Source organism: Capra hircus, chromosome 18, assembly GCF_001704415.2.
Source record: "Capra hircus breed San Clemente chromosome 18, ASM170441v1, whole genome shotgun sequence".
Taxonomy (NCBI): domain Eukaryota; kingdom Metazoa; phylum Chordata; class Mammalia; order Artiodactyla; family Bovidae; genus Capra; species Capra hircus.
Genome location: NC_030825.1, coordinates 15957519 through 15982158, shown reverse-complemented (window position 1 = coordinate 15982158; position 24640 = coordinate 15957519). Strand labels below are relative to the sequence as shown.

Sequence of the window (24640 nt, the reverse complement as noted above, 5' to 3'; positions counted from 1 at the left end):
GGCCCCTGGAGAACACAAGACAGGTGTCCTGGCCGCAGCCCCAGACAGCATCTGCCAGGGAAGGAGGTGGGCGGTTCGCCCCCCCACGTGCCCCTACCACGGCAGAGGCCCATCATGGGAGGAGTGGGCAGGTCCCTACGAAAGACTCAGTTGGACTTGACTGTGCATCCTGTGTGCACGTTATCCCAGGGCTCTGCAGGAGGCCATGAGGAAAGTGAGGCACGAGCAGGTGACTGCCTCCTCCAGGCCACACCTCCCAGAGCAGAGCTGGCTTTGAGCCCAGCAGGTTGACTCCAGAGGCCAGAGGGTATCACTGGACGTAACCTGAAGGGCAGGCACAGGCCCAGTGCCCTGGGGCAGCTGCCTGTCTCGGGAGCCTTTGTGAGCAGGAGTCCCCTGCCCACCAGCACCCCCTTGTCTCCCATCCCTGCCCTCTCCAGAGGAAAGCCCCCAGCCCTGGACACGAGTCCCAGCCAGCTGTGAAGGCTGGGGAGGATTACACCCCTGGTCCAGGCCTTGGTGGGGACATCTCGAGGATGGGACTGTAAAGTCTCCCTCACAGAGCAGGTGGACGTAAAGGTGGGTCTCAAGCTAGGCCTGACTGGGCAGGCCCCTGCTGGCCCTGAGGCTGTCTCCTTCCTCTGATCAGACAGCTTTCCTGCTGGTGATTCTGGGCCAGTCCTTTAGCCTCTCCCAGCCCGTGGCCCTCCATAGAACGAGTGAATGATGGATTCTTCACATAGAAAATCCTGCAGATCAACAAGATAACAGCAGGAACTCCACTTGGAAAAATAGCAAAAATAGAACAGTCTGTCTTCAGAAGAAATTTAAAAAGCTAATCAGCATAAGAAGTGTCTGAAATCACTTTAAAAATCAAGAAATACAAAGTAAAACACAAGATAGGAAACCTAGGCATTGGACTGGTGAAGATAAGGTTGGACAATCCAGAAGGCAGTGCTGCCTGGGAGACAGGGCCGCACATGTAGTGTGCAGCATGCTGGGCCAAGGTAAGTATCAACTGATCCTCCCACCTACCTACTCCACTCCTGGTTGTAGCCCAAGGTCACAGGAGACAGAGCGGCCTGCTAGGTGACAAGCCAGTCTACTAGGTGGCTTAAACACAGGACAGCCATTTGCTTTGCTCTTGAAACTCCTGTTTCAGCAGGATTCAGTATGGAAGTCTCATCTCTGCCCTCCTCCAGCATCAATTAGGTCAGCTTTCAAGCTGGGGTGACACAAGGTCCAGGGATTAGGGTCATCTGGAGACTTGCCTACACCTCTGCCATCAGCAAGGGCCTCAGGGCTGTGAGGACAGTCATGCGAGGCCCACATCCATTTCCTGTAACTAACTAGATGCCATAACAAAACAACACAAATTGGGGAGCGCAAAACAACAAAAGTTTACTCTCAAAGTCCTAGTCTTAAATCAAGGTATCCACAGAGCCTTGGGCGGGCAGAGTGCCAGAGAGATCCCTTCCCTGCCTCGTCCAGCTCTGGGGGCTCTTGTAGCCTCTGCCCGTGGCTGCAAGTCTCTGTGTCCATCATATACCTCCTCTCGAAGTATGTAACCTTTCTCCTCATAAAGACACTGTTCTGACTTGGCTTAGGGTCCAGCCTCATCCAGTCTGGCTTCATCTTAACTTGATTATATAAGCTCACATTCCCAGGTTCTGTGGAGTCTGAATTTTATCTAGCCCCTCATACAGCTGCTGGCATTCCCCCAGCATGTGACTAGGTTCCAAGAGTGAGCATCTCAAGACAACAAGGCGTTTTTGTGACCTAACCTAGGAAGCCACACACTGTCATTTTCATTGTGTGTCCTCTATGGCAGGACAGTGCCAAGACCTACCCAGGTTCAAGGGTCCCACCAAAACAGGGGCCTGCTCCCTGGAGCAGCACACACAATCCAGAGCAAGCACCTGCAACCACTGAGGGGCCGAGTGGAGCAGCAGAGCAGGACACGAAGCAGAACACTGTCCACACATGGGCCTGCAGGTTGGCAACAGTGTGCTCCTAGGGTGTGTCCACCACTTTCAGCGATCGCCTTTGTGGAGGAGGGGCGCTGTGGGCAAGGCCATAGGCGATGCCACAGAGCGGCAGGTGCTGTGCACCCATCATAAACCACTGTGAACTGAGGAGCGAAGTAAGCCCAGCTGTTCTTCCTTCACACAAGGATGCACTTGGAGGTGTGCGAAGTCAGATGTCCCTTCAGGGTCGATGCAAGCCCGGAGGGGGCTGAGTCAAGTAAACAGTAAGTGAAAGATTGGAACGTTCAGCGGTGCTCGGCAAAACCGCTCGGCTGATTCCCTACTTGGTTATGATCTTTTTCTCAAAGTATAGAAATCTTTTCCCCAGTCAGGTCCCACTTGGAGTGGAGAGGTTAGGGTTCCAGAAATCGCGGACCCTTGCCTGCTCAGGGAGCGAACCCCCTCCCCCATCCTTCCTCCACACAGTCTTAACAGTGAGTTAGGCAGGAAAACCAGAATAAGGAAATTGGAAGCTGTGGCCCTTCTGGGCCTGGATGCCTGGAATCTCTGACCGAGTCAGAGAGGCCCACGTTGCTGTTCTGTTTTTTCTTTTGGGAGGCGCGCACGAGGAACTTCCCTGCCCACGAATGGAACCCGGGGCCCTCAGCAGCGGAAGCGCGGAGTCCTACCAAATGGACCACCGGGTTGCTGTTTTAAATCACACGGAAACGCACGTCTGGCGCCCACCTCGAGCGCCGGCTCCGCCCTCTTCCCCATATCTGGTCATCCCCGTTAGGCGACGAGGAGGGTCCCGCCCCGTCGGGGTAGCCCCGCCCTCAAGATTTGCCCAGGGACCCCTACGTGCCTACGAGGAGCCCCGGTACCTGCTTCCTTTGCGGCCTAGCGTTCCCAAGGGACCAGCTCTGGCAGTCTGCCCCCGCAGCAGGAGAGCGCCCCGTGCCAGCCTGGGTGGGAGCGCCCGCTGTGCACCCCTCACTCCGCCCCGCGGGCATTGCAGGTGCGTTGCATTAGTGCTCCCAGGCCCCGACCAGGCCCCGCCCTCGAGGAGACTCCGCCCAGAACGTCAGGGCCAAAGCCGAGGGGCGGAGCCGCCCCCGGCGGAAGCGCGCTACTGCCTGCTGAGAAGCCCGAACAGAGCGGCCGGCGCTCGGCACCGCTGGGGGCAGATAGGTAGGGCGGTGGGCTGCTGGGCAAAAGCGGATTTCTGCTTGGGAAGGGAGACTCAACTGGCGCAAATCTCCAAGGAACAGGGTGCTGTGGACACCAGGGGCGCTCAGCTGGGGGTGAGGGGGTACTGTGGACGCAGGCGGGGACTCTGGAGGAGCGGAGCGCGCAGGGAGGGGCCTCTGGGTGCTGACACCCTACTCCTGCCCGCCAGCATGGGCAGTAGCTCACTGTCCGAGGACTACCGCCTGTGCCTGGAGCGGGAACTGCGGCGCGGCCGCGCGGGCGTGTGCGGGGATCCATCGCTTAGGGCCGTGCTCTGGCACATCCTCGTGGAAGACTTCGACCTGCACGGGGCGCTGCAGGATGACGCGCTGGCACTGCTCACCGACGGCCTGTGGGGGCGCGCTGACCTGGCCCCCGCGCTGCGCGGCCTGGCCCGTGCCTTTGAGCTGCTGGAGTTGGCCGCCGTGCACCTGTACCTGCTGCCGTGGAGAAAGGAGTTCACAACCATCAAGGTAGGGCGCCGAGCCGCGTGGAGGTTCCCTGCCCCGGCTACTGGGTGCTGGGCACCGCCCGGACGGGAGCTACCGTTGGGATGAGGGACTGCAGGTGTCCACAGAGCCAGATGGGTTTCAGAGGGCTCAGTGTGCCAGTGTCCTGGGCGTGTTGGAGCATCTCTTGGCTGAGGTTTCCCTTGGTACTGCTAGGGCTGAGAACACCTGTCTGGGTACCTGCCTTCTCAGGGATCCTGCTTCTTAAAGCTTGTATCGCTGCCCTAAGAGCGGCCCTGTGGCCTGTTACCATAGAAATCCTAGGACAGATGCATGGGAAGGACTCCGCATTCCATAATCACCCTAATCCCTCCAGGATGTGGGCTGATCCCGTTTGTAGAAGAGGACATGGGGTGGATATATTTCCTATGAAGTAGGCAGGGGCTGGGGGTACCCCTGCATGCCCTAGGGGAGCTGGCCTAGACAAGAACCTAGCTCACCCCCCAGCCTGGGTAGAGGCTGTGCGGGCCTGACGCCTCCAGGTGAGCTGCGGGCTGGCTGGAGGGGGCAGGCTGCTTTGTGCTCCGGAGCTAATTCAGAAGAGTGGGAAGATAATGAATGACGTCACTGGGCACGTGGGCGGCTGCCTCCGCTGGCTGTCATGGCAACAGCAGCCTCTCTCAGGGACAGCGAGCTCTGGGGCTCACCGCTCCACAGGACATCTGCTAGAGCTTTCATTCATCCACTCAGACAGAGGGCAGGATCCAGCCCCACATGGGCCAGGAGCAGAATGGGCAGGCCTGATCTTGAGACGCTAACTGGCTTCAGTGTTGAGCAGACCTGTATGGGATCTGCTGTGGCTTGGGGCAAGAATCCATTTCCTCCTCTGGGAAGCAGACAAAAGAATAGTCCAGCATAAGGTTCGTTGTTGAGGGGTGAAGGCACAGCCCTGGGTATAATCTTACACACAGTAGCTCCCCCATGTGTGGCTCTAAGCAGAGCACTCATGGGGTCCCAGATGTCATAGGCTTGCAGACACATGGGAGACACAAGATCACCATCCTAGGAAACTCTTAGTTCCTCCGCAGTCTGGAGCCTCCAAAGACTACACATTCCATCCATGTGGTGGAAAGCTACACAGCCCTCTGTCCTAATAGAGAAAGCTCTCAGAAACTGAAAAAGTAGAGCTCAGAATAAAGTGTTTAGGTGGCTACCTGCTCAGAGAAGCAGAAAAACACTGCTATTTTTTTGTGTTTGCATAACCAGACACTCAGCAGGTACACAGGAAACTAACTAGAGGAGCAAACCTCTACAGTTGACAGGAGATGGAAGGGACTCATAGGGCAGTGAGATTTCTCAGCATAGGGGCTCTTTAGTTTGTTCTATGATGCAGGTGAAATGTATCAGACTTTTAAAAAAAATTGTGACGCCTAGGCCTGCCTCAGCCAATAATATTAGAACCTCAGAGGTGACCCAAACATCTGTTTTTTTTTCTTTTTTTGGCTGCACAGCTTGCAGGATACCAGTTTCTCAACCAGGGACTGAACCTAGTGGAGGGAGTAGAGGACATGAGATGAATGCATCTCCTATGAAGTAGGCAGGGGCTGGGGGTACCCCTGCATGCCCTAGGAGAGCTGGCCTAGACAAAAACCTAGCTCACACCCCCAGCCTGGGTAGAGGCTGTGTCCAGGGCTGCACCACTTGGAAGTGAGCTCATTGGGTCTGTGGGAGCGGGGCTGCCACCAACCAACCCCCTCCCTTGCAGACGTTCTCCGGGGGCTACGTGCACGTGCTAAAGGGCGCACTCTCGGAGGACCTCCTCATCCAGAGCTTCCAGAAGATGGGCTACGTGCGCAGGGACGCCCACCGCCTCATGGTGGCTGCCCTGCCCCCCGCCCACCAGCTGGTGCAGGTGGCCCTGGGCTGCTTCGCCCTGCGGCTGGAGTGCGAGATCCTGGGTGAGGTGCTGGCGCAGCTGGGCACCAGCGTGCTGCCAGCCGAGGAGCTGCTGCAGGCACGGCGGGCCAGCGTGGACGTGGCCTCCTGTGTGGCCTGGCTGCAGCAGCGACTGGCCCGTGAGGAAGAACCACCACCCCTGCCCCGCCGTGGCTCCCCCACTGGGTGCCAGGCCCGGCTGGACCTGTACCGGGACGTGCAGGAGGACGAGGGCTCAGATGAGGCCAGCCTGTACGGGGGCCCCTCGCCCAGCCCCGAGTCTCCCGCCTCAGAACTGGCCTGCCAGCCTCAGTTCTGGGAGCAGAGTGCCAGACTGTGGGGGTCGGGGGGCGGGCCATGGGAGCCGGCTGAGGCCAGCAGCCCCACCTCCGGGGCCTCAGAAGAGGAGGAGCCCCAGCCCGAAGCCTTCTCCTTCCTCTCACTTCGTAGAGAGCTGCTTAGTCGGCCTGGGGACCTGGCCCCTCCCCATTCCCCTAGGAGCCCTGAGCAGGCCAGCCCCGCGCCCGTCCTGGAGGCCCCCGGCTACCAGACGCACACTTGCCTGGCCCCAGGAGCCCTGCCCGCCTTCTGCTGTGACACGTGTCGCCAGCTGCACGCCACCCACTGTGCCGCCCTTCCCAGCTGCCACCCAGGCCACGGCCTGCGCACCCTGCGTGGGAATAGCCAGCGGCGTCTATGGCTGCAGCGAGCCCAGGTGGATGCCCTGCTCTATGACAGCCCCGTGGCCGGGCCCTAGACCCACCTGGCCCCAGGGCAAGGGCTCTCCGGAGAAACTCCGTGGTGCTTTTCTGGGGCTTGTCCTGCCTCAGGCCCCGCCCACTGGCCACCCTGCTCCTCCTGCCATGTGGTCTGTGCCCTACCGGGTGAGGTGGGGACTCACCCTCCATGGACAGCTCCCCGCTGGTCCCACCCCCACTCTGGAAGGCAGGGTGGGAGACCTCAAAGGCTGCCCACCCCGGATCCAGTGGTAACGGCGCACAGATGCCAGCAGCCATCCCCAGCTCACTGGACTGGAGGTGCTCTGCCCACTGGGATTCCTGGGGCAGGTGCCAGTCTTCTGTGTGGCCTCTGCTCAATGGTGCCCCCACCCCAGGCCGTCTGACCCCCTCCCCCACACCTGTCACGTCACACAAATCATGACCTCCAAGTACATTAAAGGACACTGGCTCCAACTCCATCTGAGGAAAGCATTTATGTCTCAGACTACCCCCATTCTCCATGGGCCTCAGAAGTGGGGAGTGGGCACAGGGCACAACCCAAGGTTCTCACTCTAGGGGTCTCAGAGCAGCTCAGACTCAGTCTACATCTCCATCCCTCCTCCCCTCTCCGAGTCCCCCCAGCCCCACCAGGGGGGTCACCTTGGCCTCTCCATTCCAGGCAGATCCTGGGGATCAACTGGGGACAAAAGTGACCATACGAGGTCTGAGGTCTGCTTGTCCCAAGCCAGCAACACCCATTAAGACAGGCTCAGCCAGATTTCCTCCTGGGAACCGAGGATCTGAAGCCTGGCCACAGGTGGGACCCAGCCCAGCCACAACGTGGCGTCACAGTCCAGTGGGCCGGCCTCTGGGTGGCTGGGCCCTCAGAGTGTACCACTGGCATCACCCCCAAGGTCCACACTCTGCTGTCTCGGGGCAGAGGTGGGCAGGGGCACAGGAGGCGGCATACTCAGCTGGAGTGCCTCCACCCATCAGGGTCTGCAGCGCCGGCTCTGGCTCTCAGTGCCCAAGGATGTGGCCGGGGTGGCACGCTTGTTACGGTGGTGGGGGAAGGTGGGCATGAGCTCCGGCTCGCACGCTGGGGGTTGGGGGAATCGACTGCATCAGCCCTGAGTGAGGGAGGGGCCCCATGCTACCCTCTGCTCCCCTCCTGAGCCTCTGTACGTGGCCCAAAACAGCCCCTACCCGCCTGGGCCCCACCACCCACCTGCATTAACCCCCACCCTACACAAGGGCCCCCGGCCAGGTGCCAGCAGGGAAGACTCACGCAGGGGCTTCTCCTTGAAGTAGGAGCTCTCCAGGCAGTCACCGGCTGTAGCCCTGGAGGGAAGACCTCACTGTTCACAGGGCCCAGGCCCAGCCAGGCTCGTCTCCCGCACAGCTGCCCTGCAGAGCCTCCCCTGGTTCCCTTCCACACAACAGGAAGTTGGGTAAACCGACAGAACCCCACAAAATCGGGCCTGATTCATGCACATGTGGGGCCCTCTCAGTACCTTTTCTTAGGGTCGTACATGAAGAGGAGGTTCATCAGGCGCAGGCCGGCCTCCGAGAGCCACGGGAACTTATGTTTCAGGTTGTTGTAGGGCTGCTTCCGCAGGCTGTACTGGCTGGCCAGCGGCAGCTGAGAGAAGCCCTGTGGGGAGGGGCCGGTAAAGGCCGGTGGCCAGTAGGGGCAGGAGGGAGAAGGGCGGGGCTGGCACTCACCGGCCAGATGTTCTCACTGGGGGTCCCCAGCAGCTGCACGATCAGGTCCACCTGGTGGATCTCAGAAGTGCCGGGGAGAAGGGGCTTATGGGCCAGCAGTTCAGCCAGGATGCAGCCCACCGCCCTGCAGAGGAGTGCGGGGTCTCCTCTCAGCTCCTTGGCTCCGCCTGGACCAGTCCCCCAGCTGCTGGGGCGGAGGCTGGGGGCAGAGCTGGGAGGAGGTCATGATGGGATGACCACTGGGGTCTCCAGCTGAGCCACGTGACCTGGCCTCAGCAGGCCCCCCAAGGCCACGAGGGCAGGTCCTCCCTCTGCCTCTCAGGACCCCAGGCATAGGCCCATCTTCCTGGGAGCTGGTGAGACCCCAGCCCCAGAGCTGTCCATCCTCACCCCCAGGTCTCACAAGACCACCCCACCATCTGAGAGGCCTGGGAGCAGCGTCCACCTCTCACCACATGTCGATGCTGGTGGTCTGCGTGGTGGTTCCCAGCAGCAGTTCAGGGGCTCGGTACCTGCGAACAGAAGCCCCTCCTTTGCATCTGACAGTTCCTCTCCTCCAGCCTGGCCTCCACAGGGCACCCACTAGCCACCACCCTGCCCTGAGAGCCAGAGATGGCCTGGGATGAGGGAGCATGAACCTCAGCTAAGGCTGTCCCTTCCACGAAAGCTCGACAAACATGCTGCGTTCATTGGATGATCCCTGAGTGCTGCAGTGTCCTATGCTGGCCCTTCTACACAGGTCGGGGTGAATGACACACAGCAGAACGCAGCCTTCCCTGAACCACACCCCATTTTGCTTCAAAATGTCAAGTGAGAAGTAACTGCAGAAACCTGCACTGTTCCCACCCTCCAGTGGTGAAGCCACCTCCCCTCTGAGCAGCGCAGAGCCAGCTGTGGGTGAGGCGGCCTCAGGACAGAACAGCACCCCATCTGGTTGGGCAGGTCCCTCCCCGTGACAGCACTGCTCTTTCTTGGCAGCTGAAAGACCTCTAAGATGCTCTGGCCACTTCAGCATGACCCACCCACACCCGCCCAAACTTCCCCTGGTCTCCAGGGACTTACCAGAGTGTGACCACCTTGGGAGTCATTGGCTTCACTGGGATGCCATAGGCCCGGGCCAGACCAAAATCCGCTGAGATGGAGGCAGAGGGATGAGACAGAGTGTGTCACCCAGGGAAGACTGACCACTGCCACCTCAAGCCAGTGTGTAGTGTGCAGGGAGCTTCCGGAGACCAGCCTGCCACCCCAGTGCAGGGGCGCTCACGGACCCCATCATAGAGGCAGCACCTGCACCCACCTGTCTTCACGCAGCCCTTATCCGTCATGAGCAAGTTAGAGACCTTCAGATCCCTATGACAGAAAGAGAACACCAGTGGTTCCCAGAAACTCGCATGCAGGAACGAGGTTGTCACCGCTGCAGCAACACTCAGAACGCTTCCCCACACATCTCATCCTGTTTGCACTTTTTAGAAGGAGGAGCACAGGTAATGCAAGGCCATTCGGTAGCTGGAAACAGCAGAGAGCTCTCAGTGACTTCCTGAGAGGTGGAGTCCTGTCCTGGTCCCCTCAGGGCCACATGAGCCACCCTGCACAGGGAATCCAGGTCCCTCCCCACCATCTGCCTGGCAGAGGGGAAAACAGGTACTATGCTGTCCCGCCCTCCCCTGGGACCAGTTCCAGGAGCTCCACTGCCTTGAGCTTGCTCTACTGCCCTGCGAGTTGGTGCTGAGTCAGTCTGGTGGTCACCCCGCCCCCAAGCCACAAGCCCCGCCCACCTGTGGATGATGAAGTTCCGGTGCAGGTACTGGAGGCCCCGGAGCACCTGCAGCACGATGCACTTGACCTGCAGAAGGCCAGGAGGTCTGCTTTTGGCACAATGTGCCTAACAAGGGCTTGGGAAGCCCCCCACCCCCGGCCACCCCAGCCCCTGCCTCCAACCTGGGCCTCAGAGAAGGGTGTTGGCATGTTCTCCAGAAGGCTGGCCAGGTCTTGCTCACAGTAGCCCATCACCAGGAAGATGCTAAAGTAAGAGGGAGAAACGCATGCCACCTCCCACCTCCTCCCAGGTGAGCCAAGGGACCCTCCTGGGCAGCAGGAAGGGAAGCAGGGAGGGGGCTGGGCAGGGCCTAATGTGGGGGCAGCAAGCAGACTGCTCACCTCTCCAGGTGGTTCCCCACAACCACCTCCTTCAGCTCCACAATGTTGGGATGGCGGAGGCGAAGCAGCAGTGTGATCTCTCGAAGACTGCTGATGGGGACCCCTGCAACCAGCCTGGCCTTGGTGACCCTGCCTCTGCAGCTGGCCCAGGCTCAGTGACCCCACCCCTGCAGACAGGGACCCCTGACAGCCAGCTGCCTCAGTGACTCCCAGCCCTACCCTACAGAACTCTGCCTGCTACCTCAAGGAGAGGTAAGGTCATCCAAACCAGCACCTTTAACTTTCTCCTCCTCCATCAAACACAAGCAGCTGTCTGTACTGACCACTGTGTATGGCAGCCAGCCCCTAATGAGCACAGCACAGCACAGCCCTGCCCGCACAGGCGGCCAAGGGGCGGTCAGCAGGGGTGTGAGCAGCAGACAGGGGCTACCTGCCCAGTCTTCAGTGGGAAAGCCCTGGGAAGTGTGACGCTGAGCTGAGACAGAAGAGGAAGCAGAGTCAGCCAGCAGGAAGGAAAGAACAGATGAAGGGGATGAACTGCATGCAGCTCAGGGGAACTGAGGCTAGGGTGTGGAGGAGGGGTGATAAGCTGCAGAAGTCCAAGGGAGACAGGCAGGGCCAGACTGCAGCCCCCTAGAGACCAGCCTCCTTTGACCATCATGCAGGCGCCACTCAGGGAGCTCAGGCAACTTGCATCTTCCTATCCCCTCCCACTTGAGCGCAAGTGGTGCAGCGGCCCCTCCCAGCTTACCATCCTTTTCCTTGTCCATCCGCACTTTCTTCAGGGCGACAATCTCATCTGTGTGGGTATCCCGGGCCCGATCTGGAAGGGAAGCGCCTCCACAGTAGGATCCAGGCCCACCCCCTGCCCTCCTGCCACGTGGGGGCACCCTTGCTCTTCTTCCTTGACTGCTGGTACCCTGTGCAAGCAATACTCCAACGCGGGGAGACAGGTGCTCCCTGAGGAGTCCCCTGGCTTGAGCAAACAGCGGACCCCCAGCTAGAAGAGTCTCCCTGAACGTTTCCTTCTTAGAGTCAGAGTGCAGACCACTGTTTTGTGTTCTGTGGTTTCTAACAGCAAATAACGTCCTTATTGTGAAAAAAGCAGCCTTATCTTTTTGAAGCTGATCCCCAGAGCACTGTGGGGATTTGAGCAGCTTCCACACCCGTGGCAGAGTGATGCACACTGACGTCCCAGTGGCTGTGGGTACACTTCTGGCCACTGGCCACGGTGCTACACTTGATCGTGTGATAGCACCCTCCACTCACAGGGACTCATGAACAACCTGATGCTTCCATTCATTCAGTCGTGGTATGAAATCGACAGCAATTATACCAAGGATTAAAGGTCACCTGCACTCTCCTTCCAGCCCTGACACAGCTGCTGCCAGGACAGTCCCTGGGTCCCAGGCCTGCCACCGTAGCCACTCACATACAATGCCATAGGTGCCTTCCCCAATACGATTCAGCTTCTCAAACTCCTTCACGCTCCGGCACCGTCCCAGCTGAAAGAGAGAGGTGCTGGCAGTGAGGGGATCTGGCAGCTAAGGGAACCAGAGATGGATACTGACACTTTAGCTGTTCCAAAGAGCCAGCACCTGTCCTGACCACACACTTGGGTTTGCAGGTGAGAAAATGGGGTGATGATACTGGCCAGACACTTTGAAAGTGAAATCAAAGTCGGTCCAACCACTCCCTTTCAATCCCATGGTCCAGATGTGTGCTGCCTAAAAAGAGTAACTACCAGCCACATTTGGTTAAAACTGACTAAAATGAAATTAAAAGTTCATTTCTTCAGCTGCATGAGCCATGTGAAGTGCTCGATGACCCCAAGCAGTTCATGGCGACCACAGTGGACAATTCAGAAGACAGAACATTTCCATCATCACAGAAAGTCCACTTGAGTAGCAATGGTCTGAACTATGCTCTGGGCCATTTCCTGGTGGTCCAGTGGTTAGAACTCTGTACTCTCAGTGCTGAGGGTGAGGGTTGATCCCAGATCAGGGATCTGAAATCCCACATGCTGAGCAGTGTGACCATAAATAAATAAATAAACAAAGCTCTGGATATGGAAAAGCTCGAAGACCTTCACAAAGCATCTACCAAACATAGTGGCAGAAACTGTCTCCAACATCTATACATTACTTCTTCCTCTGCGTTATGAAACAATGCTGGGGGAACATGGCAAACCAGATGGTGGCCCGAGTTTCCAGTCTCCCTTGCAGCTAGGTGTAAACATGTGACTAAATTCTGGCCAGTGCGATGTGCACAGAGGGACAAGCACCACTTCCTGATCAAAGGAAGCTGGCTGCCCTTCACTCCTTTCTGCCTCCTAAGGCACGCTAGGATTCAGTGGAGCAAAAACTGACAGCCTGAGTGCCTGGCGCACCTGTGTGATGTTAGGGGCACTAGAAATAAAAGTCCTGTCCTTAAAGCACTGTATTTTGGGGTCTCCAAGTTCTAGCAGAGCCTGTACCCTAATACAACTTCATCTGTAGCACTTCCCCGTGGGTCGGATGACATGTGGCAAGTTTCAGGTTCTAAACTGCCCCTCTCTTGACTCTCTCTCTGCCTCTATTTACCTTGCCCTCCATCTTGGGAAACCCTGGCTCCGAATGAACCCCTTCCCTCATCCCATCCCAATCTAATTGCTTCCCTCGTTCCCCCTCTCTCTACGGAACCCCTGGTGCTTCCTGGACACACTACCTTTCGCGGGATTTTGCTCCTGCTGCTCCCTAGGTCTAGCAAGCCCACCTGCCTCCTCATCTTTGCATCCAAAACCCAGTCACACTTCCCCGCCCAGCAGAAATGCTGCCCCTTCTCAAAACTGCTTCTTGACCCCCAGCTGAAAACATTTCTCTGCAAAATCCCCTGACACTGGTCTTGCAGCACTTACTGTTGCGCACTTTGCACTGTCCTCGTCTAGGTATGCCTTAACTGAGAGCAGTTGCTGAGTTTTGGTGAACAACGGGGGACCGCTCAAGGCTGGCTCCTGCGCTCACTCATTCAGTCTGTTACGGTTCTTACTGGACACTGACGCGGCCTCGCACAGCACCAGCAAGTAGTCAGAACAACCCGCCACCAGGGATCACACCTGCCCCTGCACGAGCCGTCTATCTTAGTAAAACCACTCGAAGCCCCTAAGCTTCACCCTTCTCACCTCTACGAGGGGTCCTCGAAAGGACTGAGTGACTGACACACGGAGAGGCCCCGCACGGAGCAAGGCACAAGCGGAGCTGCCGGGTCAGAGACGGGGACCCGCCCAGTGCACCCACAGGCTGGTAGGAGACACGTCTCCAACACTTCCCACGACTATTCTCCCCTGACACGAGGCGCCCGTCCCGGACGCAAAACTAAGAAACGCCCACGCTGCAGCGCGCTCTTGACGAGGAGGCCGGCGACCTGAGAGCCGCCCAGTCCCTGGCGCGGACGCAACCCCCGAGGACCGCTGGGATTGCCGTTCCCGCTGCTGACGGAAACCTGGCGACGCTGAGGGCCCTAGTACGATTCAGCCCCGCCCTGCCGCTAGCGAGGACAGAGCTACCAGAACAGGCCCTCTTCGTACCCTGTGCTCCGGAGGCACCGTGAAGAAGCCTTCTTTACGGACACACTTCAGACGGATCTGCTCTGGCTCCGGCTCCCCCATGCCGAGAGCAGCCCCTCGAGGTTCCCATCTGCGCAAGCGCAGACCAGGGTTCCTCTGCGCAGGCGCATGGCCTACTTCCGGGGCGTCCCCTCCTTAGCAACAGTTACCAAGGAAACCTCCCCAAGATCCCAGAGAAGCTCAGTTTCTACGAAGCACTCAGACTACCAAGATTCTAGCTTTATTTTAGTTTTAAGTACGGTGGCTCAGACCGTAAAGAATCTGCCTGCCGTGCAGGAGACCCTGGTTCGGTCCCTGGGTTGGGAAGATCCCCTGGAGGATATGGCAACCCGCTCCAGTATTCTTGCCTGGAGAATTCTATAGAGAGGAGCCTGACAGGCTACAGTCTATACAGTCCATGGGGTCACAAAGAGTCGGATACGACTGAGCGACACACACACAGAAGCACATGACTGCGCTGGCGCGCTGGGTAATGGCCAGCGGAGGAGGTCTGGGGGGTTGCAATGGGTCCCAGGGGTGTCGGGGGAGGCGCTTGAGGAGGCGGGAATCTGTGGTGTCCTCCCTATAGTGGGAGCTGTGCTTTAGAGCTCTTCCTTGGAGCACTAGAGGACCAACCCGGAGCCGCGAAGGGAAAGGCTTGGCAGAGCCAGGGGGATTGAGAGTAGAGGGAGCGTCTGAGAGATGTGGGAAGAACTGACAGGACGCGGCGACGGACGGACTTTGGGACCAATGGGTCCCTTAACACATCCTTGTTGAGCATTCACTACGTGCTTGCCCATGTCCGAGTCTGCCCTAGGGCACCTTACATTCTCACTGGAAGCAGTAAACAAGGTAAGTCATGTACCCGGCCTGCTCAGGAGGAACTACACTGTAAATGCTAAAATACTACTAGTGTAAGTGAAGGACAGTTGATAATTATGAAAGGAGATAATGAGTCAAAATGATTTAAACTAGTTACCACATTCACTTCATTCTGGTTGTTTTTGAATTCTGAGAAGCTAAACTTATGGCTAATAATGAGATTAGAATTAATGCCATAGTAAATATAGCTTTGGAGGCTTCCCAGGTGGCTCAGCGGATGTGCCAATGCAGGGATGCAGGTTCAATCCCTGGGTTGGGAAGATCCCTGGAGAAGGAGATGGCAACCCACCCCAGTATTCTTGCCTGGGAAATCCCATGGACAGAAGAACCTGGTGGGCTACAGTCCTTGGGGTCACAAAAGAGTCGGACACAACTAAACGACTAAACAAGTTTTTGGATTATATACTTGAGATGCTTAGGGCAGGGGTAGGAGGGCAACTTCTAGGTCAAATGATAGAAATGCAACAGCTACTAGAAATTTTATGGAGGAGAAGCATGCTGACCCTCCGTGATCAAATTCACCTTTATATGGGCTTGATCTTTCTGTATATTTATTCGTGTCAGTCAGACTGCATAAATAAATGTACTAAATAAACACAAACGAGTATATTAACAATGTGTTAGTAAACAATGTCAATATGAGATGTCTGTTTTCCTGGTTATATCAAAACTCATTGACTGGAAGTCACTTGTACTCTTTACTACTAAAAAGATATGATCCTCCTCAACAGACAAAGACAGAGCCTGTATGCAGCCTGCTGATCATTCCAGGAATGAAGAAAGCTGACACACACTGTCACCAGACTAAACATGTGAGTTCAGACAGGGCAGGACACCCTCCAGCCAACCCGGAGAAGAGTGGACTCTGACCCGAGGGCTGCTGATGAGGATGGGACACCTGAGGCTGTGAGTCCCCCAAATGGCCCCTCCCCAGCAGAAGCTCTCAAACACAGCCAGAAAGAGGGGAAGTTGTCAGCTCAACTCACCTTCCCCCTGGGGTGGCTCTGACAGAGCCAGTGTTCTAAGTGCTGGGGCTGCGTCCACATTCTGCACATCACGTGGTACTCAAGCTAAGAGCCCTTCTCTGTTCTGGGTCCTGATACCTCAGAGTCCCACCTTTGGTTCCGGGGTGGGTACACCTCCTTCACTTCCACTGCTGGGTGCTTGTGCCATGCCCCTTTGGTCCTGAACGGGAAGGGTTCAGTTCAGAACTGCAAGAGATGCTGCCTGCTACCTCTCCATCGAGATGTGCAGCCAGCCAGTTCCAGCAGGGCTCATCTTATGATCACCCCACGTTCACTCTTGGAGCCAGAGTCACTCTTGCCCTCTGCCAAGCTGCCTGCCAGTCTCGGAGAGCTGGGGGAACCTTGCTGACTGAAGGGGCACCTGCAGGTTTTCACAGGATGGGGTGGCTCTTCTGCCATCACCACTGAGACACTGCACAGGGAGGGACCACAGCTGCTGGGGTGCCTGTTTATTCTGTGGTCTGTATGTTATAGGCATCTACTGTGCTGGGGTTTCTGTGTCGGGAGTAGGGACCCTGCTCAGCCCGTTCCTGAATGGTTCTCTGCTCCTGCATTCCCATGGAACCATAGCTGATCACAGTCTCTTTTGAGGGTGTGGTGATGATGATCTGTGGGATGGCAAACTTCTTTTCTGGATTTACATCAGGTTTCTCTAGAAGGAAGAAAACATCCAAGCATTTCATAAGTCTGTGTTAGGGCCAGAGCAAAGCAATTAGGTCTGTGGCTCAGGAAAAGAAATGAGCGAGGTTGAAAGCAGCCAGAACCCTAAGTGAACATTCCAAAACTTAAACCAAGCAATAACTCAGACACGCAGGTGGTGAATCTAGGAGGGGCCCCCTCCATGAGGAGAACAGGAGAGGCACCCCCACCATCCTGTGGAGAGCCTGAGCTGTGGGGCGGCCCAGAGACAGACGCAGGAGAGATACCTGGAAGAGGCAGGGTCTGCCCCACAGGTGAAGGTTCAGACACAGTTTCCACAGGATTCTAAACGGAGTGGAAGCTCTCCGTACAGACCGTCATCAGTGGGGGTGCTATAGAGCTGGGGGCCACAGCATTTCCTCAAACTCGTTACAATCTCCAGGAATGCACAGGGTATGTGAACCACTACCAAATGCTACAAGCTTAAATGCAGAAGCTCCTTACTGCTTCCACTGTTCACCTCCTGCCTTGCTTCCTGGAGGTCACCAGTTTGGGGCTCCTCCACTTGGGCCTCTGTTCAGCCCTACAGAGAGGTCTTTGTGTCCCCTGTGCACACACGTGTCCTGAACAGAATTAGAAGACATCGTCACCTGCTTGTTCCTCACTTAACACCTCAGGAACTCAGCCACCTGGAGGAGGAGCAGCAGCCCATTCTGTGCCAGACATTGCTCTGAGCCCCGGAATAGCGACCCACACGTTTCTGAGGTGGGTCCTTTAACACCTACGTTTTACTAAAGGAACTGAGGCATAGAGCAGTGCTGTCACCTGCCCAGGGCTAGCGGCCGAGGAAGATGCGGGTGCCATCCAGGGCCACACACACAGCGTCCATGGTTCTAACCACGGCCAAGGGGCCCACGGCTGCACTCAGCTCAAGAGCATCCTTTCTTCTCCTTTTTAGCATAAGTCAATGTGCATTGCATCGTATTTTGAATTAAAATTAAGATAATTTCTTCATATCGATTTACACAAGCTTTTTTACATATTGTGGTTTAGTTGCTAAGTCGTGTCCGATTCTTGCAATGCCATGGACTGCAGCCGGCCAGGCTCCTCTGTCCATGAGATTTTCCAGGCAAGAATACTGGAGTGGGTTACCATTTCCTTTTCCAGGGGATCTTCCTAACCCAGGAATTGAATTTGCCTTGCCTTGCAGGCAGATTCTTTACCAACTGAGCAGGTATGTCACATATTAAGACTACTTAAAAATATTTTTTAAAAACATTTCACTTAAAAATAATCCACATTGGTTAAAAGCTACATATGGAATGCTGCTTCTTGCAGACACTTCACGCACACTTGCTGCTGGAACCACACACTGAGTCTCACAGTGACCACACCCTCCCCGGCTGAGCACAGGCAAGCCTGGAGTTCACTGTGGGGGCCATCATGCTATAACAGCTCCCTTTGATGAATATAACTTAGCTTAGTTCCAGTTTCTCTGGTTAAACTATGCTGCAATGAACATTCTTGCATTTATGTATTTACAAACTTTTGGAGGTTTACCTGTTGGGTAAGTTACTAGGAAAATGTTAGCCAATATTGTCAAATTGCTTTCCATAAAGATTATATTAATTTGTATTTTTGCTAAGAGATTATCACCAGGGACATTTCTCCACATGCTTCCTGCTTCTTTCATTTTTCTAAACCTTTTCCAAGGCTACAGTGACAGTGGAAGTGCTGACTCCGCCCCTACTGGTCGCCAGCCAGCTGCCCTGAGCTTCCCCTCCAGCCCACGCTGGAAGGCTGGGCATCTCTCCACTAGATCATGGGCCTCCCCTGTAATCTTCCTGCGAATGAATATCATTCTGCATTTTCTACTTTTACCTCTTTTTTGTGTGTGAGCTTTTTTTTTTTTATATTTGGGAAACTCACTGTTAGGGATTTATTAAATATGTTACAGATAGCTCCTGGCTTTTTATTACAGCTTCCTTCTGCAGCAGGTTCACCCATCTGCTCCTTAATGGGTTGTAGAGTCCGTCAGACTGGAAAAGGCTCCCCCGGCTCCAAACTTATAAAAACCATTCACTCGTTTCCTTTTCATACTTATTTCATACTTGTTTTCTCAGTTGTCTAGTGAGATTACCTGTCTCCCCCCACCCCCACCATCTTTACCACAGCACCTCTCAGGGCCCCACTGGAGCACGGTGGACACCGTGTTCATCACTGTGAGTTCATCACTGAGACACGCTCACACGTCAGAGGGTTCTATCGGTTCTATCCACTTTTCCGGATGCCTCCTGCCATCCCTACACTGTTCCTCTTTCACAGGACCTTTGGGGTACTTTGGTTCTGTTCTCAAAATGACCTGTGCTCTTTTGCTCGTGTCACACTGACTTGCTAGAATAAGGGAGAATTAACACCGTTACGCTGCTGAGGTTTCTAACCCAAAACAAGACTCCTTGCATCTTGCTCAGAGTTTTAAAGCTTCATTTAGAAACACGAACCTTTTTCAGTTCTTAATGCATACAACCGGTACTATTTTTCAGTTACTGCCTGCAAGTTACATTTTAGTGGCCAACGTAAAACAGCACACACATCACCACGGGCTCCATTGGGTCTGGAGTCCAGCCTACAGTTCAGCTCTCAGCCTAGTCGTGTCCTCATCTGAACCTGGAGACCTTCCACAGCCACTCAGGTTGTAGGCAGAATTCATTTCTTTGTGGGCCAAGGACAAAGCACTGTCTCCCTGCTGGCTGGCGACTCTCAAACCACAGGAGCTGACTGCTTCACAGCCACCTCTCGGATGCTTTCACCTTTTTCAAAGGCTTCTCTGATGAGCTCAGGAATGCTCCAGAAAAGCCCCATTTGGGTTAAGCCAATACCAAAGATTCCTAACCTGATCCTGGAAGCCTCCCCCATCCCTCTCACAGGGATGACCACACATAAGGGCAGGGGCTACTACAGCCTTGTTCACAGAACTGCGATCTGGGGGCCTCTGAACCCCACCTCCCACGTTACCAGATGCCTTCAGTCTGACTTCCACCCACAACGTGTCTGGGCTCTGGACCTGTCATGTGTTATTCTTTGATCTCTTGTTTCTGTTGTAAATATTTTTTGAGCTTACCATTATTTGTTTTACATTTGTTTATAGAGGGCTGGGGAGATGTTTTAATGTAGTCAAATCCTTCAGTATTATCTGTAATGTCTTTGCTCTGAGGTTTAGAAAGATGTTCCCAATTGAGGAATCAGAATAAAATGTACATCTAATTTTTTGTAGTCACCTTGTTTTTTCCCAGTAAGGACATTTTTTTCAGATGACCACACACTGTCATCTGGAAGATGGCACTAGTTGTTCTTTTCCTTCCCCGTTTGAGTTGCCCGCATCAGTTTACAGTCAGTCTACCTTTTAGAAAATTTTAAGTAGGGTTGATGTACATGTAGTCACTTTTTATATTCACTCAACCCATCTGGAATTTATCAGAGCATACAGCAGGAGGTTACAGTCCACCTTACGTTTTCTCTTAAAACGTTAAGGAATCTTCCTAGCACAGTTTATCATACAAGCCTTCCTTTTCCCACCTGATTTGGGTGCCAGCTTTCTCATACTCTAATTATATACAGACATGGTGATGTTGATACATACACAGTCACTCTTGTCCGTGTTTCCCCGTTCACTGACCTGCGCTTCTTACATGGTAGCCGTGTTATTTCAATTATTATAACTTTTGATGTCTTTTAAAACGTTTTACTGTGACAATATCAAGTCACAGGAAGCTGCACGAGTAGCCCAGAGAGCTCCCTGCACCCTTGTCAGTTGCCCTCAGTGGCAGCACCTCAGGTGACACCTCGGGCAGAACGTCTGTTTACCTCGGGTGACGACAGTAGAACAGGGCCGACTGCGGTGCGCTGAGTGTCCTGAGCCCTGTGATCACCTGTGGCCACTACCAGATCCAGGCATAGCACAAGGCCCATCTTCCTGCCACACTTCATCCCGCCCCACCGCCCCAACCCCAACCCCTGGCAGTCCCTAGTCTGTCCTCATCACCATCATTTTCTCATTGGAGAATGTTACATAAATAAAATCATGCAGCATGCAAATCTTTGGAAACTGGTTTTTCACATTTTTTTAATAGTTGATAATACAATACAGTATTTCTATCAGATGAGGATTTTTTTTTTTAGCACAACCACAATGGCACTGTTACACCTAAGGATATTATCATTGACTTTTTATTATCTAATACCCAGTTCGATTATCTCAAGAATAACTTAGCCCAGATCCAAACACTGCTTTTTGTTCATAGGTCTCTCAAATCTCCTAGTAACTGCTGTGGACAGAAAGTTGCTGTCCCCCTCCCCCCAAATCATATGTTGAAGGCCTGATTCTTGATGTGATGGTATTTGGAAGTGGGGCCTTTGGGAATTAGGGTTAGATGAGGTCATGAAGGTGGAGCCCTCAGGAAGGGATCAGGAGAAGGAGGGGACCACAACCTTCTTCCTCTGGCCGCGTGAGGACACAGCCATCAGACAGCTGTCTGGGATCCTTGTAGGAACACAGACAGATAGGGGGCCTACCCAGTCTCCAGTATGATGAGAAATGAGGTCTGTGGTTTAAACCAAACCCATAGGATTTGCTTTTTTTCCCTGGGTATGTGGCATCTTAGTTCCCTGAGAAGGGATCGAACCCACTCTGCATGCAGTGAGGTGTGGACTCTTAACCACTGGATCGCCAAGCAAGTCCCCACCCCATGGTGTTTGTGATGGCCACCTGATCAGACCTATAAAGCAACTCCTTTTCAAGTCATTTATTTGTAGAAAAGTTTGGGGTTTTTTTTCCAGAAGATTCTGCGGCATTTTGGAACTGGCTGATGCCAACTTGTGGTGCCTTAGTCTCTATAATGTATGTTTCTGGGTTTTTAATACAAAATTTGAAGTACAGACAGAAGCAGCAAGAAGCGAGCACAGTACAATACATCTGCATCACCAGCTGCCACAACTACAAACCCTGGTCACACCTGGTCTCCACCACAGCACTTACTTACCTGCGTTCTGCTTACTACACTGATGGGTAGCAACTCAGCCTGACCTCAGCAGCTGGAAATAACCACTTTCTCACCATTTTATGGGTCAGGTATTGAGCAAAGGCTCAGCTGGACAGTTATCACTGTGGTTTCCCAGGGGCTACAGTCAAATGCCATCTGAAGGCTCGACTGGGCTGGTCACGGCGGATACCCACTCACCAGGCTACTAGGTGCTGTGCAGCAGCTCAGCTGCAGTCGCTGCAGGCTCGTCACTTACATGACCATCACCCGGGTGGGACAAGCTACGTGACTGCTGCTCCCCCACGGCCTCCCCAGCAGCCAGAGCAGCACAGCCAGCACCCAGGTGAGCCTGCCAGACCCTGCCTCCCTCCATCGCCCACCGCCTGGAAGTCACTTCAGCCACTCCACCGGTTACAAGACAATGTCAGACCTGCAAAGGTTTAGAGAGGGGATGGAGACCCCACAGGTGGGAGAAGCGTTGAGATCATATCACAGAACCTGCGGGGAGGGAGGGAAGCAGCACCTGTGAAAACACGTGCACTCCTTCACCTGGCAATCCAGCACATCTATTTATGCTCAGAATACTGGGGGTACAGCTCTAAGAGAGAAGGACTCATGTGTACTCCATGCCATGTTTTCTTAGGCATACTTCACACCAGACACAATGCACAGTTCTTAAGTGTTCAGCTGCAGTTTCCCACATCCAAACAAGATGCAGAACTTTCCAGCATCCCACCGAGCTCCCACAGGCCCTGTTCCAGTCAGCGCACCTCCCCTGACCCTAGCCCAGAAATCACTCAACAGTAGTAAAGCCCATTTTTATTAACTGTATAATACACAGAATTTTTTATTGTTGAACTCATCATTTCTCTAAGGTTTTTACGGTATTAGGTTAACTTTCATTTTTTCAATAGGGAAAATCCTCAGCTTTAAAACTTGAATTTTGGGACTTCACTAGTGGTCCAGTGGCTAAGACTCTGCACTTCCAAGGCAGAGGCCCAGGTTCCATCCCTGGTCAGGGAACTAGATCCCATATGCTACAACTAAAAATCTCACATGCCACAACTAAGACTCAGAGCAGCCAAATAAATGAATACATAAAAACTGTTATTAAAAAAAAATGTGAATGAGAAGATGCCCCTGCCCTTCTCGAGGTGGTCATCCTGGCAAACCTCAGTCCTGGTTCCCATGAAGGCCACCAAGTGCAGCAGCTGGTCTCACTCAACAGCCTTCCCTGGGTTCACTCCACCTCTCTGCAGCATTCAACACTGCCAACAAGTTCTCCTTTCCTAACAACTTGATTCAGTATAATTTAAAAACCATGAAACTTACCTGTGTAAAGCATACAATTCAATGGAATGTAGTAAACTTTCAAACTTGGGCACCCATTGACTGAGTTTTTAAGTCTATTTCCATCATTCTCCAAACAGCCCTTGTGCCCACCCTTGGCCCGGGCTCTTTCCATATGGAGTTGACTTTCCTGGACTTTTCACATAAGCAGAGCAGGATCTGTGCCTGGCTTCTTTCACTCGCATCTGCCCTGGGGTGTGCTACCCAGGACAGGGTGTGCTACCCAGGACAGCGTGTGCCAGGGGTATGTTCCGTGAGACGGCACTCTTCACCTGCTTTCTGGGAACTCCACCCTCATTCTGCCCCCGAAGTGAGGGTGTGACGCACATGGCCACACCTTTCCTTGCTGGCACAGGTCCAGCCCGTCCTGGAGAGCTGGGCACGCAGGCCTCTGAGGGACGGTTCCCTTGCTAATACGAAGCAAGATAACACCTCTCACAAATGAGACATAGTCTGTGTGCATGCCACTGAAACCTGTCCAGCCCTCTGCGGACCATGAACACTGAGGGTGGCCAACTGTGAACACACAATCCTGGATGCTGCCACGCCCAGGGCCAGGCCTCTGACCTCTCCTTTACTTGGAGGACACTGAGCCCCTTGGTAGTAACGCTCTTCTGTGACCGGCGGCCAAAAGCTTCCTGACACACTGGCAGCAATTTTCCAAACCTCCCCCTAGGACTCTGGCCCTTCCTGCCTTATATAAGTGCTCGTGAATTGGAATTTGAAGCCCAGGCCTCACTCCCATGGCCAGCGTGCTCCTCTCAAATGCTTTCCTGCTCCTGATGACCCCAAAGGGGCCTCAGTGTGAAGCTCCCCCAGCTTCTCTCTCCTCCTGACCTTCCTTGTTGGATGCACGGGGCCATCCATTCTCATGGTCACCAAAGCCCACTTGGCTCCTCTCTTTGCCCCCACATCCTGTCAGACAGCAAGTCCTCCGGCACAGCCCCACTACTTCCTACACGCGCCCCCTCACCCCACCCCCACCCCACCCCGGCGCCAAAGTAGCTGCTCAGGCTCATCTGTGGAATGCGGAGGGAGTGGCAGGGAGGCCAAAGGTGTGCAGCCCTCGGGAGGACAGCAGGCTGCTTTGGGTCTGCACATGGCTTGGCCCTCCTTGCTGTGTGTTACACAGCTACCACTTGGAAACTTAAAAACCAATTATATTAAACTTAAATGCAAACTTATTACATTTTTCACGAGAACTCTCATATTTACCTCCTAGATAAAGGTCCCCAAACCTTCTCAATCATCAGGGCACGCCCCCCTGCTACTAGCACCCCACCGCAGGCTCCTGTGCGCCCCATCCTCAAATACACGTCTGGTTCCGGGACTGTCCTACCTCCCACTTCAGATGAAGGCCACTGCCGCTTAGCCGCCCCTTTCTCCCCATGGAAGCTCTCCTCAGGCTTGGTGTCTGGAGGCTTCTTAGACTCTTGTGAAGGTCTGTCCACCCGCCTTTCCTCAGCCTTTGAGACTAAGTAAGTGCGCCGGGTCTTCGACTCCTCATCTGAAAATACATGTGCAATTAACGATCTATTTTACTGAGTCTGGGCAATGGACCCCATCCTTCAGTTGCCTTCTCTGTTCGGAATGAAATAAGATAGCTTGAAAGACTTGGGGCACTCCATTTCCCTACATATGGATACTTCCCCCGATGAAAAGGTCCCCGAGGCACCGTCCTCAGAGAGGGCCCAGCGCTGGAAGATTTACGGGGGCGGGGCCGCGCCGGGAAGATCGCGGGCCACCGGCCCTTTACCTTTCCCCAGTTTGCGTTTGCTTTTGGAGAGGCCCATAGGTGAGCCCACCGCCCCAGGCCCCCACCAGCGTCAGTCCCAGCTCCTGCACCTAGTGGGCGCCCTGCCCACTGACTCACAGACACCCGACAGCAGCCACTCAAGCCCGCGCGGTCACCACGGTAACACCACCGCCCGCGGGACCAG

General features: G+C 54.7%; 3 protein-coding genes across 10 annotated transcripts in view; 1 reads left to right on the top strand and 2 right to left on the bottom strand.

The window, feature by feature from the left end:
* ZNF276 (zinc finger protein 276) overlaps nucleotides 1-3031 on the bottom strand; it is a 28055-nt gene extending 25024 nt beyond the window's left edge. Inside the window, exon 1 of one of the 2 annotated variants that reach the window (XM_018061907.1) lies at nucleotides 2852-3031. In XM_018061907.1, coding sequence (XP_017917396.1) covers nucleotides 2852-2980 — 129 coding nt within the window. In that variant the 5' untranslated portion in view covers nucleotides 2981-3031. The remainder of the gene's footprint in view (nucleotides 1-2851) is intronic. The other variant, XM_018061909.1, reaches the window with a different exon arrangement.
* On the top strand, nucleotides 3083-6775 carry SPATA2L (spermatogenesis associated 2 like). Its single transcript, XM_018061910.1, has 3 exons — nucleotides 3083-3158; nucleotides 3367-3670; nucleotides 5412-6775. Exons 2-3 carry the CDS (start codon nucleotides 3368-3370, stop codon nucleotides 6336-6338), a joined length of 1230 nt encoding a protein of 409 aa, XP_017917399.1. The 5' UTR covers nucleotides 3083-3158; nucleotide 3367; the 3' UTR covers nucleotides 6339-6775.
* CDK10 (cyclin dependent kinase 10) lies at nucleotides 6776-24633 on the bottom strand. Of its 7 annotated transcripts, XM_018061912.1 has the most exons (14): nucleotides 24574-24633; nucleotides 24040-24207; nucleotides 11615-11687; nucleotides 10934-11005; nucleotides 10183-10285; nucleotides 9964-10045; nucleotides 9801-9868; nucleotides 9323-9375; nucleotides 9088-9157; nucleotides 8478-8537; nucleotides 8026-8236; nucleotides 7815-7954; nucleotides 7589-7641; nucleotides 6776-7399 (listed from the first exon to the last, which is right to left on the bottom strand). In XM_018061912.1, the coding sequence occupies exons 2-14, from the start codon at nucleotides 24088-24090 to the stop codon at nucleotides 7293-7295; spliced, it is 1143 nt and encodes a 380-aa protein (XP_017917401.1). In that variant the 5' UTR covers nucleotides 24091-24207; nucleotides 24574-24633; the 3' UTR covers nucleotides 6776-7292. The 7 variants fall into 7 exon arrangements, with proteins under 7 accessions (XP_017917401.1, XP_017917400.1, XP_017917404.1 ...); XM_018061911.1 differs by lacking the exons at nucleotides 24040-24207; nucleotides 24574-24633 and adding an exon at nucleotides 13748-13901; XM_018061915.1 differs by lacking the exons at nucleotides 24040-24207; nucleotides 24574-24633 and adding an exon at nucleotides 13748-13897 and having other exon boundaries at nucleotides 8026-8149.